Consider the following 14811-nt stretch of genomic DNA (forward strand, 5'->3'; position numbering starts at 1 on the left):
TCTGGGTCTGGCAGAATATTATTCTAAATTTGTTCCACAATTTGCCGCGAAGGTACATGTTTTGAGAACACTGATGAAATCAAGGGTTCAGTTTGTTTGGTCAAGGGAATGTCAGGAAGCTTTTGACTTAGTAAAAAGGGAAATTTCAGAATCTGTAAATCTCAAACCATTTGATCCCAATGATAAGTCTATTATTGCTGTAGATGCTAGTGCATATGGACTTGGTGCGGTTTTGATGCAAAAGAAGAAGGGTCAAGAAAGAGTGGTAGCCTTTGCATCGCGCACTCTTAAAGGAGCGGAGGCTACGTATTCTACAATTGAGAGGGAAGCACTGTCTTGTTGGTGGGGCGTCAATTACTTCAAAATATATGTATGGGGCAATCTGTTTGAGGTTAGAACTGATCATAAACCCCTAATAGACATATTTTCCACTAAAGGTGCTGGCAATGCCACTCCTAGGATAGCTAAGTGGATGTATCGTTTGCAATATTATGATTTTGAGCTGACATACGTGCCTGGTTTGATCAACAGGTATGCCGATTGTTTGTCGCGCATTCCTTTACAGGATGTTGAGGGAGATGAGGAAGACGGCAATGGTGAAGAATGGGTAGTTGCCAGCATTAATGAATCGTGTGGAGGCAGCATAGGACGGGAGGAGTGGATGAAAGCATTGAAGGAAGATGAGGATTTGTGCAAGTTGTGCGACAGTATTGTGAATCCCACGAAGTTACGCAATTCCAAGGAGGGGCGATGTGAATATAGTAAATTACGACCAGAATTATCTGTAATTGATGGGGTTTTGAGAAGAGGGGGAAGATTAGTGGTACCCATGGGCCTGAGAGAAAATCTGGTGAGTCTATTACATGAAGGTCATGGTGGTATGACTGGAATGAAGAGAAGAGCGCGGGTAGATTTTTAGTGGCCGGGTATGGACAAGGATATAGAGAGATGTGTTCGCAATTGCGTAGCATGCATGTGTAGTGATAAATCTCATGTGGTAAGAGAATCTGTTATATCGGGCACTAAATTTCCGGAAAAACCCTGGCAGAAAGTGGCTATTGACATTTGTGGGCCGTTTGTTTCCAAAGGTCTAATGGGAAAATATGCTTTAGTGTTGGTAGATTATTTTTCTAAGTGGCCAGAGGTGGCATTTGTGAGTGATGTGAAAACTGACAGTGTGATTGATTTTTGTGAAGAGGTGTTCCGTAGGGAGGGTTATCCTGAGAGTGTAGTGTCTGATAATGGTCCACAATTTGTGTCTGAACAGTTCAGGGACTATTTGAAAGATTTGAAGATGGAACACTATACTACTGCTGTGTACAATCCTAGGGAGAATGGTCTTGTGGAGAGATTCAATAGGGTGTTGAAAGAGTGTGTTCAGTTGAGTGAAGAACAAGGTATGAATTGCAAAGAGGCGGTCAAAGAAATGATGTGGAGTTATCGGAATACCCCTCATGCTGCTACTGGCGAAACTCCTTTTTCCCTGTTAAAGGGGAGGGTAGCAGGTACCAAATTAACACCGCCATGGATGAACAAAGCTGGTGTTAAATTGTTTGATAGAAAATAAATAGAGAAGAGAGTTGAAGAATATCAGGACAAATATGTCAACAGACACAACAACTGCGTGGGAGGAAAGCGTGGTAGGTTCGAGGGGGGAGACTGGGTTAGGACATGGGTACCGAGTAGCCAAAGGAGGAGTTTGTCTAAATGGTCTAAACCCAAACAAGTGGAGGTTGGGATAGGAAACAGCGTGTGGTTAAGTGATGGTAAGAAATGGAATGTGCGAAAGGTTACTAAGTGTAGTGAGGAGGAGTGTAAAGTGAAGGATGCGGCAAGAAATGAAGGGAGGCAAAATTTAGTGTATGGTAATGTGAGGAAAAGCAGTAGATCTACTAGTAAACCATTGTGGATGAGAGAGTTTTACGTTGCTAAGCCAGTTAAATAACTAGCGAGGTTCATTTGGTGGTGCCTGTGTTTAGAGGAATATGTGTCTTGAGTATAATTGCATTTAGAGTTATATTATTGTTTATTGCAATCTTATTATCTTATTATATAAAAAAAAATATATATATATATATATTGTAATTATTATAGTGATAAGTTGTTGAAGGGGGGAGATGTGTTGTATCCTAGTAACGAGTCCGGGTGGTTAGAACGGGGTTTGGAATGTGATGGTTTGAAGAGAGGGAGGAAGCGAAGAGTAAACGGAAAGGAAGACGGGGGAGCTGGATGGGTCCGTAGCCCTGGTAGGGGTTGTTCGTGTTTACGTGAATAAAGAAGACGTATTTCATTCAAGATCGGCATCACTTATTTGTGTTTAACCCTCAACTTAACAGTTATTGGAGATGGAGTAAGTCAGTGAGGTAGGATAGAGCAAGTCCGTGAACACACTCGAAAACAATGCACATATTAGGAAATTGAAAATGATACAGAACGGACAAGCAATACAAAATAGGCAACTGATGTATCTTAGCTTAATAAAGTGTAATGTGCTAGGATTTCATAAGCTAAATAATAAATGTGAAGTATAGATCGTAATGGAAGCAACACATAATGTGAAAGACCAACATCAAGTGGGTACCAATAATTCAAACCAGACGTACCCAAGATTGTTTAAGACGTTTAGCAGATGAGAATGGAAGAAGGGATCTCATGGAGATCTATTTTTGGAATGTTAAACGAGAATAATAATAATAATAATAATACCAACGGTGTCAGTCAGATGCAATAATTTTAGGAGGAGCAAAAGTGAATCAGAAGTAGAAATTAAGTTTTGTTTTAGTGGTGTTTCAAATAGAGCTGCTGTCTGCGTCAACCTGGATATCTCATCATGTAACCTTTGATGTTTTGCCAGTTACGGTACTGCAGCCTCTGAAGGCTAGTCTGCCACAATCTTAATTGAGAATGCCCCCGTAGTCATCCGACAAGCGGTCTCAACCTCCTCATCCCCTGCTCACATGGATAACGGGAAATCGTTGACCTAAACCTGCACAAACTGTGAGAGGGAATCATGATCGGCATGAAACAGTGTAATGAGTAAATGTAAAGAACCAAACACTGCAACACTACGCTTAAAGATATGTGGTGAACAGGAAACTTACCAAAGGACCGAAAAAAGATCTGATAGATATGTAGACAATCGTAAGTAAGCAGAACCATAGATACTCGAAGAATGTGAAAATGATGTGATGGTATGATAAACAGTGTTAAAGGTAACATCAAGATCTAACACTACCAGGATCGAAAATGGTTTCTGTAATGGGTGTGAAAAGTCAAATTAGGTAGCGTGAACAGTGTGTTTTGTAGAATGCTCTGGATACAAACTAGATGGAAATGTATTGTATTGTATTGTAATCGTATTTATATACCCCTGCCGAGGCGTCGAAGCGCTTTTTGAGTAGTGTAGTGCATTTATGCTCTTAGAAGGTGATATAACTGAGTAAAGTAGGAGGTGTGCCAAGATAATGTAGAGAAGAAGCAGCCAAGAAAGAGGTCAATATTTATGTTTGTGTTTATTGAAAGGCACAGATATGTCCCACCTACAAATCACGGTGGGTGAGAACAACAAACAGAAGTAAATCAGTCACCAAGCTAGCACCTTAATGAATTAAATATCAGACAAAACTGAATGTATTGAGTATGTTCCCTGCAGAAGTCAATCTCATAACACTATTCAGAGACTCAATGGGGTTGGGGAAGAGAAGGCAGACACCAGAGAAACAAAATAATTTGTAACCCAACTGTGTTAATTGCAGTAAACCACATCCTCTGCCCCCCCCCCCATCAATTAATCTCTTGTCCTATGTCGGCTTGGCAGTACACAACCCCCTGCTCCTCCTTGGGTCAATAGAGACATACCATAGTGTACAACAGCCACCAAAGGCCCAGGACCCGGGTCCCAAAGATTTGCAAAATAAATATGCAGAGTATATTGTTGCAATGTGTGTATATCTTTAAATTGGAATGTTGTGTAGTGTTCTATGTTCTTGGATGCTGCATGGTTCTCGTTGTTTGAGTAAGAATAGTATATGTGTTATGATGCATTCATTTAATATACAGGGAGAATGTATTTAAGGTCTGTAAAGGGGGAAGATATGGGAGAATGTTTCCAAGGTCTGTAGAGGGGGAAGATATGTTGCAGTGTGTGTATCTTTAAAGTGGAATGTTGTGTAGTGTTCTGTGTTCTTGGAGGCTGCAGGGTTCTCTTAACGGCCAGTTACGGTTTACAGCTGGCTGGAGAGGGAGCGCCAAGGCTTACTCACGAATAAACCACAATACTTAATATCTACGACGGAGCTTAGTATTGATTCATTACGTATATCTGTGAAAATAGAAACGTTTTGCCCCTCTGCTCCTCCTGAACCTCACAGGATGGCTAACCGATGTGCCTGTCCCCCTTACCAACAATTCTTTGTGTATAGACATCAGTTCCCTTTTCCTAGTCAAAGTAAAAGAACTCAGACCTGGAAAGAGTAACAGTGCCGGCCCCCCACCCCCACCCCAGCCCACCCCAACAACACACTTTTCTCTTAGATTGCTGCCTATATGACTTTCTGCTTGGTCTGGTGAATGAAGCATCAATTTTACCTTTCCACAGCGCGCCCCACTGTTTCTCAGCGACCTTAGGGAGAGCCTTTTAAGTCTTCACAATCACCTCACAATGTAGACATTAGTCTCCCAGTGGTTACACCATGAAACTCTGGTTTGCCACTGAAATAGTGCCTGAAGCAGAGCAGGGGCTTGTTACCCGTCTGTTACCTGCTGGTGCCCAGGAAGGGTGGCTGTCTATGACCAACTCTGGAGTTTTTTTAACTTGCTGCTCCCAAAGAAGAAATATAAAGTGATGACTCACACAAGTTATGCTGGTTTTGGAACACAAGGACTGAATAGTATCCCTGGACCGTTGGTAAGTATACTTTCATGCCCTGATCCTCCAGGTCGACCGGGAATACGTCCTCTTCGTTGTGGCATCTACTTGCTTTCAGTTCGCTACCCTGCCCTTTGACCTCTCATCGGCCCCTCTGGTCTTCCTTCTTCACAGGTTGGGAGTGCACTTGTTCCAGTACCTCAAAGGCTGCCCGTCAGGCAAGCTCCCTCATCTATTCTCGGACAGTCACATTTCTGTTGAACGTGGGGTTCTCCATCAAGTCCAGATCCCACCTCCAACCCACACTAAGACTGCCGTTCCTTTGAGCGATCTTGGACAATGTCAGTTTAAAGAATGTTATGCTCCCTCTTAGAGTCTGGGACATTCAGGCTTAGTTCCTGTTGTTTCGCACAAAGGTTGCTCTTACAGGCTTCTCAGTTTTGAGGCTGTTGGACCTGTTGGCCTCCTGTATTCTGTTGTGACTTTTTGCTTGGTGGTGTATGTAGGCTCTTCAGTCGAACTTGCATCTGTATTGATTGCAGCATTGTTGATGTCTGTGGACCAGGGTCTGCATTTCCACCAAAACATTTTGGGACCTGGTGAAGGATGATGGATGCCAGTTTAATGTATGGGAAGCCAGTCTGCATTCCACTACCAGTGGCTGCAGTAGTAATGGACGCATCATCCCTTAACCGGGTGGACACTTATGAGGAGGAAATCCCAGATTAACTACTGGCATTTTACCCTTTCAGTCCTGCAAGACTTCGTGGTGCAAGTCTACTCTTCAGACCCAACTTTTTTGTGTGAATACTCTACCTGCAGATTCCTCACTGTCCACCTGCCTCCTGATTCTATGGAGTGGACTTTTAGGATTAATACGGTTAGAGCTGCTCACTGCCAGTTATCATACATGGCTTGTCAGTCATATGTCCGTTTGTGAAAAACTGACAGTGCGTAGGAGAATGCCTTTTATGTGGATCTGCTTCTTGTCTGGGATTAAGTCCGAGCCCTGGTGTTGGCTGATGGTGCCACTTAAGGCATGTAAGAACTATTGCAATTATTCCGGGTCCTGTCTGGTTCAAAAGTTGTGGTGTTTGTGAGTAGACCGAGTTATTCACCAGAAAGAGCATTACTGAAATAACGTACTCATCTTTAAGACCTGTCTTCGTGTCATCTTGATCAAAGCTTAAACCTGCCCAGTGCAATAGTGCTAATTAAATGTCGCTTCCTTTCTCTTTCCTTTACTCTTAAATTTGTACAGTTTAAAACGTTTCAAAAAGTTAACACACAGTGAAATTTTAATTGATTGGAACAGTTTAACCTTTCTTTTATTGGGAGGTACTGCTGTCTCCAATTACCTCTATTTTAGTTTCATCCCTCAACCACCTCTTCTATTCTTTCATCCTCTTCAACAGCATTTATCCCTCTATCTAGTACAGTGCCTTTCATCTTCTTATGATAGATGCCATGCTACGCCTTTCAGTAATAAATTTGTTCACACCCTTTCATTTATTCCCCGTCCTCTCCCACTTTAATCACTTTTTTCTTTATTGAAATACTTCTCCAATTTTCCCTTGTTACTTTATTATTTTGTAATGCGTGCCATTTTAAGATTTTTTTTTTCCACTTTTAGCTGAATGCTTATAACTAATAACTTGGTACAGTTCAGAACTGGAATTGTTGATATTTGTTGTGGTTCAGAATTTAGATCAGAGGTGCGTAGAGGTAACAAGGTGTCTTGTTATTTCAGTGCCGGAGAGCAGTCCTATCCCCTGTTCCTCTTCTACTTGGGTATCATGTCAGTAAAGACCAAGGCAGCTTCAGTGTTGTTTGAGAATCATGCCTTGTGTGTTCTCTTCGGTGTCCTCTTGACTTTCTAGACACACCTTCTTGTTCATAACATAGTCTGTGCATCTATATAGTGGTTTGGGGTCAATTTACCCCAGTCGTGTTAAACACTTGAAATATCATCACCCGTCCATGGTTCCTTGTGCTCCATATTCAAGTCCTTATATCCAGCATCCTTCATTCGTAACGCATTCAAGAACAAGTGCTTTGGAAAATCTGGTACTGATACTAGTACCAGCTTAGACCACAACCAGATGGTTATCCCCTGTTCTTCAAACCAATGTGTGTTTTTGATCCTAGTGAGTGCAGCGAAATGGAACTGAGGAGACTAGGCATCCAGGAGCATAGTGGCCACACATGTATGCTCAAGCCTTATATATTTGGTTCATTGTAGTGGCACATGCAGTGGTCTGGTTTATCAGAAAAACGGGCCTGCTAGACTTTGTGAGGAGGTGTATACCACTAAAGAGCTTCTTCTATTAAAGGTATTTGAAATGTTGCTCTCAGACTAATGAACTGCTCTTCCATCGATAACCTATCTTGACTTCATGTTGGACAGAGGCTGATTGTCTGAATGGTACCCAGTGGTTAGTGTACACAGTGATTAGTTCAAACCATTTGGCCTCTGTTACAAATAAAATATGTGAAACTGTGGGGCATTCCAATGAACAAAAAGACATTAGTGGAAAAAAGAACAAGTTTGAAAAAAGCAGTAAGGAAAACGAAGAAAGGGTGATAGTAAAAAAGGAAATGGTTGGGCATGGTGTTTACTAAAAGAGGCTCCTAAAAGGAGAAGTATTGCCATTAAAAGGGGGGAAAAACAAAATCGAACAGGAGTATGTTGCGGAAGAAGAGTAATAAGATCTCAATGGGGGGAGCGCCCCCTCCCTAGTAATAACAAAGCCAAATTTATTGAAAGGAAATTCAAAAAAATAAGTTCCATTTATTTACAATGACTTGAACAATCTGTTTAGGTTTTCAGATTGATTCATTCAGGACAAACTCCCAAAAATCTACGTATGGATTGCTAGGCCCAACAGTTTGCCTGCCTCAGGGATATTTACTATACTACTCACCCGCCGTGGTCTCCAACTGCTTATCTTCAAATCTTGTGTGTTGCAGTTTCCCTAAGAGTTTCCTAACTTCTAATCTTTACTCCTCTCTTTAAGTTTGTCAGGGCCTTTCCCTACTTTTATTTATTTTTGCACTTGTCTATAATGTGAATGTGGCCCAAGCACATTAGTGAACTTACAACAGCTTTGTTTTGAATTGTGATTAACAATCAACAAATACATTCATAACCATTCAATGAAGAGAGGTGAAAACTGGACCATGGAAATTGAGACTAGAAGTGATATTCGGCGTTCTCAGTCTCTGTGCCTTTTAAATAGTTTCATCTTGAGTTCCTTTTTTAAAGGTAGCAATACAGAGGGTTGTGCAAAGCACTGGCTTAAGTGAATTCCATATCCTGCTGCGCTGCCTGAGAAGGACTCTTTCATGCATCTCTCTTCCTTGAGAGTGTGGAATAGTGAAGGGCTCTATGATTCATTCTGTCTTAAATTGTATTACTGGTTCAGTGAGGAGTCACTGCATAGTTAAGGACATCAGTGATATGGTCAGATTTCTTGTGCCCTAAAACAAAGTGAGCTGTTGTGTAGAGCACAGCTCTGAGAGGCTCAGATAGATTTTTGCTACATCATAGAGCTGTGAGTTCCTGATATTCAGCCGACAGGAACTACAAGCTAATGTGGACTTTTAAGGTGTGATTAGGAATGAACTCTCTGATGCCCAAAAGGAACTAAAGTCGTTAGTGAGCGTTCTTGGCCACAGCAGTGATTTGACTAGGTAGGTAAAGACAGTTGTCGAAGATAAATCCTAATGATTTTGGCTTTATCCACAGTGGCACGCTTACAGTCCACTGTAGAAAATGATTGGCTGTACACTTTAAAAGAAGGCTGGATTGTTTTCTAGTGGGTTTACCAGAAATTCTGTGTTTTTTGGGAGTTGGCTTTTAGGTCATGGTTTGATATTCATGTTTTTAATTCTGTCCAGGGTGTTACAGAGCCGGTAGGTGTTAGTAGGGTATGAGATCTTAAGATATGTCTGGGCGTCATTGCCATATTGATGATAAAGAATCCAAGTGCCTTGGAGGATTTCTCCAGGCAGTTCCAACTAGATTTATAGCATTTAGGACGGAATCTAGCCCAAATGAACCCCTTGCTATAGGCTGACTTTACTGGATATTGAGCTCCCTGTTTTAACCACTAGGGATAACTTTGACAAATGGTAGGTGAACCAGTTTAGAACTAGCCCCTTGGCGCCGATTTCTCTGTTCAAAGATGTTAATCAGCTAGAGGTGATTCACTGTATCAAAGGCAGCTGAAAGATTTAGAAGCACAAGTAGGCAGCAGTTAACCGAGCTGAAGAAGCCGAATCCATCTGCATCAGCGTGTAGAAGGAAAGTCGCTGTGCTGCTGCAGGCTTGGCATTTTCCTCTCTGGATTTAGACAAGGAAGTTGTTTGCTTGGTTGTAAAGAGAACGTTGGGAGGCTAAACTGCATCCGATTAGTTTCCCTAGTAAAAATAGGGTTAAGACATAGCTGATGTTATTAAAGTCAGTGGTATCAAATGAGGATTTTTCAAGAGAGGGAGACACTTGGGCGAATTACAGTCAAGAAGAATGCTTGTCCAGTAGGGTAGCAGACGTTTGGCAAGCTCCTTGGTAATGGTTCCAGACATTGTGTCAGTGTAGTCATTCAATTTTTTAATCTTAATCATAGTTTCAAGTAATTCTGTCTCTGAGACGTCAGAGCGAGAATAGGTCCTTTGGGATTTGCAGTTCAACTTACAATCATTTGGCTTGCCAGATGACGGGAGAAGCGAGCATTTAATAAATTTGACTTTCTCCTTAAAGATGTTCACAAAGTCTTCATATTTGGTTTCAGAAGCATGTACAGTCCTCTTAGAGTACAAGTTAATTGTTTAATCACTTCAAATAAAAGTTTTGGCCAATTCTTAAAAGTGGCTAGAAGTGATTTAACATGCCAGGACTTGGCTCTGAAAATATGAGCTTTATAGCTTCTGGTGGCAGACGTATGTCTAAAGAGTTGAGACTGAGCGGGGATTATCCTGAGTTTTCTCAGGCATTTTCCTTCATTGTATAGATCTTTCGACAACCAAGGGAGTGTGGGTTCTGATCTTTTCTTATTGCTTTTCAACAGAGCATAATCATGTATCGGATCCTCTATGCATTTATTGCATTAAGCAATTGTGAAATTAATATCTTGCTGAGAGCCAGGATTCTAAAGGTTTCACTGAACCTTATTAGCAATAGCTCTAATGTCAATGTCTTCGAGTCACAAACCTGCATCCTTTAAATTTTTTTTCTTTGACCCAGGTTTTCTGGTGGACAAAAGTCAACATGAAATTGATTCGAAGTTGGTCAGCCCAGTCAACTGGGATGAGGTCGTTGGTGGAAAGTAGAGTATCCTTTGAGACGATCAGGTTAAGAATGGATTCTTTACAGTGCGTGGGCAATGTAGGAAGAGGTTGTCACAGTGAAACGATAACATAACAGGGTCCGCAGTGGCATACATCCTATGCAGATTTAAATTGCTGAGGAAAATACTGACCCCAGAAATTATCCTTTGGGTAATGATAAATTCTATGCATTCTTCGTTGAACTATTTATGCTGCTCGGTAAAAGGTTTCATTTAGTCTGAGAGAAGAGTATTTGAAAACAGAATTTTTAATTGCTAGGCATCAGAAGAGATGGTAGTGAACAGAGGCGTGTTTTCTACAGCCTGCCGAATTCTTATGGATAACAGCTCCTCACCCACGTGTCCATCTTCATTGTCAAACTAGAGAATGTAGTAATGTGGGGGAAAGAAGGAGATCTAAAACATTACTTGAGGAGTTGTTCAACCAGATTTTCATCGAAATCAAGATAAATCTAGTCACATTTTGCAGTAGTAAGTGATCCCTAAGCAGTGTTTAACTGCAGGGCAGCAGTTTTTCAGTAGGAGCTGCAACGAGCTGTAGGCGCTCTTGGACAAGAGCTTTTTTTTTTTTTTTTTTTTTTTTTTTTTTTTTTTAAAGATTTCATGGGTATTTGAATTGGGTTGCCAGGTTTCTTCTTTTTTGGATAATGGGCAAGCATAATGGTGTCTGTGGTTCTGGATAGTGGGAATTTGTAATTTGAGCATTTCACACTTACTGTGTGGCAGCATTTATGTCTTCGTAACTTTCAACCAGTTTGGGCTAAAAATCTTCTTCGAGGGAAGATTTCACTATTTGGATGAGGATGACAGTTACTCTTGGGTAGTCTGTGTCCCCGGGGATTATTCTTCAAGGCAGGAGAATTACATTGAAAATCCGAACACGAACAGCACTACAGTATGGAAATTGGACATTACTGATTGTAAGTGTCAATTTTCTTAGTTGGTTAAGCTAGAGAGGAAAAGAGATTTGTGCAGGGAGACAAGTTTCGAGCAATAGCTGCAGAGGACCTGGATGTTGCCAAGGGAAGGAGGGTTTTATTTGAAATATTATTTATAGAGAACCTGGAACGAAATAAGTAAAAGAAGGTTGAGGTTCAGGGTCAGAGGGAGGTCTGGCAAAGGAAGTAAGTGTTTGGAATTTAGTATGTCGGAAGAGAGAGACTGGAACAAGGGGAAGTGTAAGGGAGCTGGAGATAGCAGTTGCTGAATTTGAGTCTGTGAAAAAGAAATGAGAATTAAAAGCTGCAAGGATGATGTGGTTTTAGGATGCATAATGAGAGAAAGGGGGAGGATGTTGGAGTGGTAAGAAGGAGAGCAGTGAGATGAGATGAGAGGAAAAGAGGACAACAGAGTCTGCTAAGGTTGGGCTATTCGAAAAATGTACATATGGGTGGATTACTCACCAGTTTTCAGGGGGGATGTAGAGTTAACGGTTAGGAGCTGAATACGGAGGAAGCAAGCAGGTCAATGGAGAAGTTTGCAGAATTGAAGGAAGTCGGTTCAGGATTGGTGGAAAACTTTTCTAGAAGGGCAAAGTTAGGAGGTGACCAATGTGAAGTTTGAGAGTCAGTAGAGATATTTTCGGGATTGCAGGAAATAGGGTCAGGAGAAGACAGGGGAGCAGCATAGAAGTAGTGGAGAGATTGAAATAGGCAATTGACCAAGGCCAGATTCATACCATTGCATTGAACCCTGATGTTGCCATTGTTAAAAGTGGAGTTAAAGAAGTTACCATTTAAATGTGATCAGGAGCAGACCATTAGCCTCGACCATAGGGGATGTTGGTCATTAAGGAAATATATATATAGGGCCTTTTGTGAAGCATTTACCCTTGGGTCAGTTTTGAGGGTAGTAGGTCAGTTTTAGGGGTCTTCTAGATGCAATAATAATGTTCAGAGATCAGTGTGACTGTGGATTCTCTCAGAATCTGGTGTTTGGTGTTTGATGTTTGTAGTGCCATATTTGAGTACCTTCAAAAGGATATGTGATTTTTGAAGAGTTTATTGATGATTCAATTAGGTATTTTGAGAGTGATGGAAAATATGAGAGGATCCTCTTAAAGAGCTTTAGAGTTGACTCACAAGCAGGAATGTGTACACTGTGTTTGATTCCTTATTCCATAGCTGTTTCATGTACCTAAGTCTGTCTTCCGTTCAATGATTTGTTCCCCAGTAACAGTAGTCAGATGGTGTGAGTGGGCTTTTTGTCCTACGTTTGTGTCCATTCGGTCAGGTGTTCCTTCTTCAAGAAATAACAAGGTAAGATGGAGCATTAAATATGCTTATAGATTTGGCCCTGGTTAAACTGATCTTCAATAAACTCTTCTGATTCAGCATGAAGATTGTCTCATCCAAGCGTCTCGACTTGTGGGCTAAAATCATCCTGATGCAATGCAGCCTTCCTGTGTGGTCTCTTCTAGAGACGACTGCAGAGGACTTGCAAACACTCTCCAAAGGTTTGCTTTGCACGATTCCCACCTGTTCATGTTTTCACCTTTGGGGTAGGCCCTCACACACCTTGTGTAAGTCCACACCATTCACTTCTGCAATTTGTGGCCACTGGCACTCATTAGGCAATCCTACGGAGATCCTCTGGTCTACATACAGGTTGTTCACCGGTAATGTGTGGTTATCAATCTCACACAGCTCCAGTCTCCGTATGGACATAAATGCAGCTTTCATACTTCACTCACTCAGGACAGGAAGAGTGCTTTTCTTGAATCGTTTCTTATTTTGTTGTTTATTTGTTGTTCATGGATATTCTTGGACAGGGCAGATGTTGGGGATATTTTATAGATTGCCGCCCTTGGCTGCGGAGTTCCAAAATAAGAGTCCTTTCTGTCAGGCATCTTGCCTATGTAGAAGGATGCTATAGCATTGTTACACGTTTCAGACTATGTATGTACAGTTGCAACACGGTATACATCTTTGTTGTGGTACTGGACAGGAAAGATCCTTCCGATAATACGACTTATTGATCAGCTATGTTCATCTTTCTTTGATGCCCAAGTCCGCCTTTCTCTGTACCTGCCATTAGTAATGTGTGACAGTCAAGTAATGCTCATGCATATTCACTCCTCCACTGGTCGTCCTCTGCCTCTCATCACCGCCCCTAATCCCAATACCTCTAATTAAAAAATTGCTATCTTCTGTAAATTATTGGTTTTCATTGCTTCTGTAAATGTTCCCTTCTGCGATCGCATCAGAATAGCCTGGAAAGTTATCCCTGGCTCTTGAAAGCATTGGATGCCAGATTCTGCACTAAACATCCTGGGAATATGGGACGGGAGGATGCGATACTTGTGGCAGGTACCAAATGCTGTTTAATAACGTGGGCCTTGTAGTGGCAAGAAGAAGTATCGCACAGATGTGGGAGGGTGCCGTCATTTTCCCTCGCTCAGAAAGTGGGAGGAATATTTGGACTGGTGCGAGGGTGCAGTAAAAAAGTATACGAGTGTGTGGCTGCCCCCAGAAGTTCGAAAAGGTTTGTGTCGCCCTGGAGAATGTGTTGTGGATATGCTTAAGTGTGTTCTGAATGGCCGATCGCCTCTCATGGTACGGGATAAGGACTGTTGAACCTAGGAATGCTATATAAAAGACAAACTGTTCACTGCATACATTGCGTATATTTACTGAAATGTGAGGAAATATAAAGTTATATGACTAGGTTGATAAGTTGATGTCTAGTTTGACATGTACTATCACGACAAAATATTAAAAAAGGAGTTAAACATTGTGCGTTAAAAAATGACAAATAAAAATAACACAAAAAATGGAGGCGAGCCCTCCTGCGTTAGTTAGCAGCGCAGTTAGGAGTCTGCGTGCCTCTGGGTCACTGCCCTGTGGCTGCTCCCTGGCGGAGGAATGCTGATTAGCGTGACTGCTTGTGTGCTTTTCGTAAAGTAAAGATTTGCCAGACTCTGCGGAAAACATATGTTTAAAAAAATGGTAACCTAGGAATCAAGTTGAAAGTCAGAGGCCTGCCTAAAACGCGCCATGGGGGGCCACACCAAACACACTGTGCGCTACACAGATTGTGAATTTTATAACAGAGATTGTAGCACCATGTTCTGTCTGAGTTGCTCCATGCCTACTCGACACCCGCTGCCTTCTTTCTTCACACTCTTGTGTTTTTCGTTCGCAGCTCCAGCGCCTCGCCGAGATCCGAAAACAGAAGGAGAAGCTGGAGAAGGAAGGGAAGTACACCTCCCCCTACACCAGTGCTGAAAACAGATCGACGGTCGGGCCCTAGCACGCCAGCCAGGGCGGAGGGCTCCACACGAACATTCAGTCGTCGCCGCCTCTGGTGACCTGCAGCTCTAGGCCTCTCTCTCCTTGTGTTCTACTCCTGGTCCCATCCGACCTCGCATCTCCCAATAAAGAGAACCTGTGCGAAGTGCTGTGGTCTAGACTCCATGGAAGGGAGGGGAAGGTGGTCATGGGCTTGGAGGTCCGGGGGTGGGGGGGGGGGGGAAGGAAGCATGCCAACACTTACGAACATCAAAGTGGGCCATTTAGAGAAAGAATATTGAGTTAATTAAACCCATTAGCGTGCATTGGAGTGAAGGATATTTCAGATGGGAGAAGGCTAACATGA

The 14811-nt window shown here is 42.0% G+C and overlaps 1 protein-coding gene across 1 annotated transcript in view; it reads left to right on the forward strand.

Moving 5' to 3' along the window:
• Positions 1 to 14610, forward strand: part of NDUFS5 (NADH:ubiquinone oxidoreductase subunit S5) — a 41003-nt gene extending 26393 nt beyond the window's left edge. The window contains exon 3 of the mRNA XM_069223411.1: positions 14359 to 14610. Coding sequence (XP_069079512.1) covers positions 14359 to 14466 — 108 coding nt within the window. The 3' untranslated portion in view covers positions 14467 to 14610. The remainder of the gene's footprint in view (positions 1 to 14358) is intronic.
• Positions 14611 to 14811: the final 201 nt, after the last annotated feature.

Source organism: Pleurodeles waltl, chromosome 3_1 (genome assembly GCF_031143425.1).
Source record: "Pleurodeles waltl isolate 20211129_DDA chromosome 3_1, aPleWal1.hap1.20221129, whole genome shotgun sequence".
Classification (NCBI taxonomy): Eukaryota; Metazoa; Chordata; class Amphibia; order Caudata; family Salamandridae; genus Pleurodeles; species Pleurodeles waltl.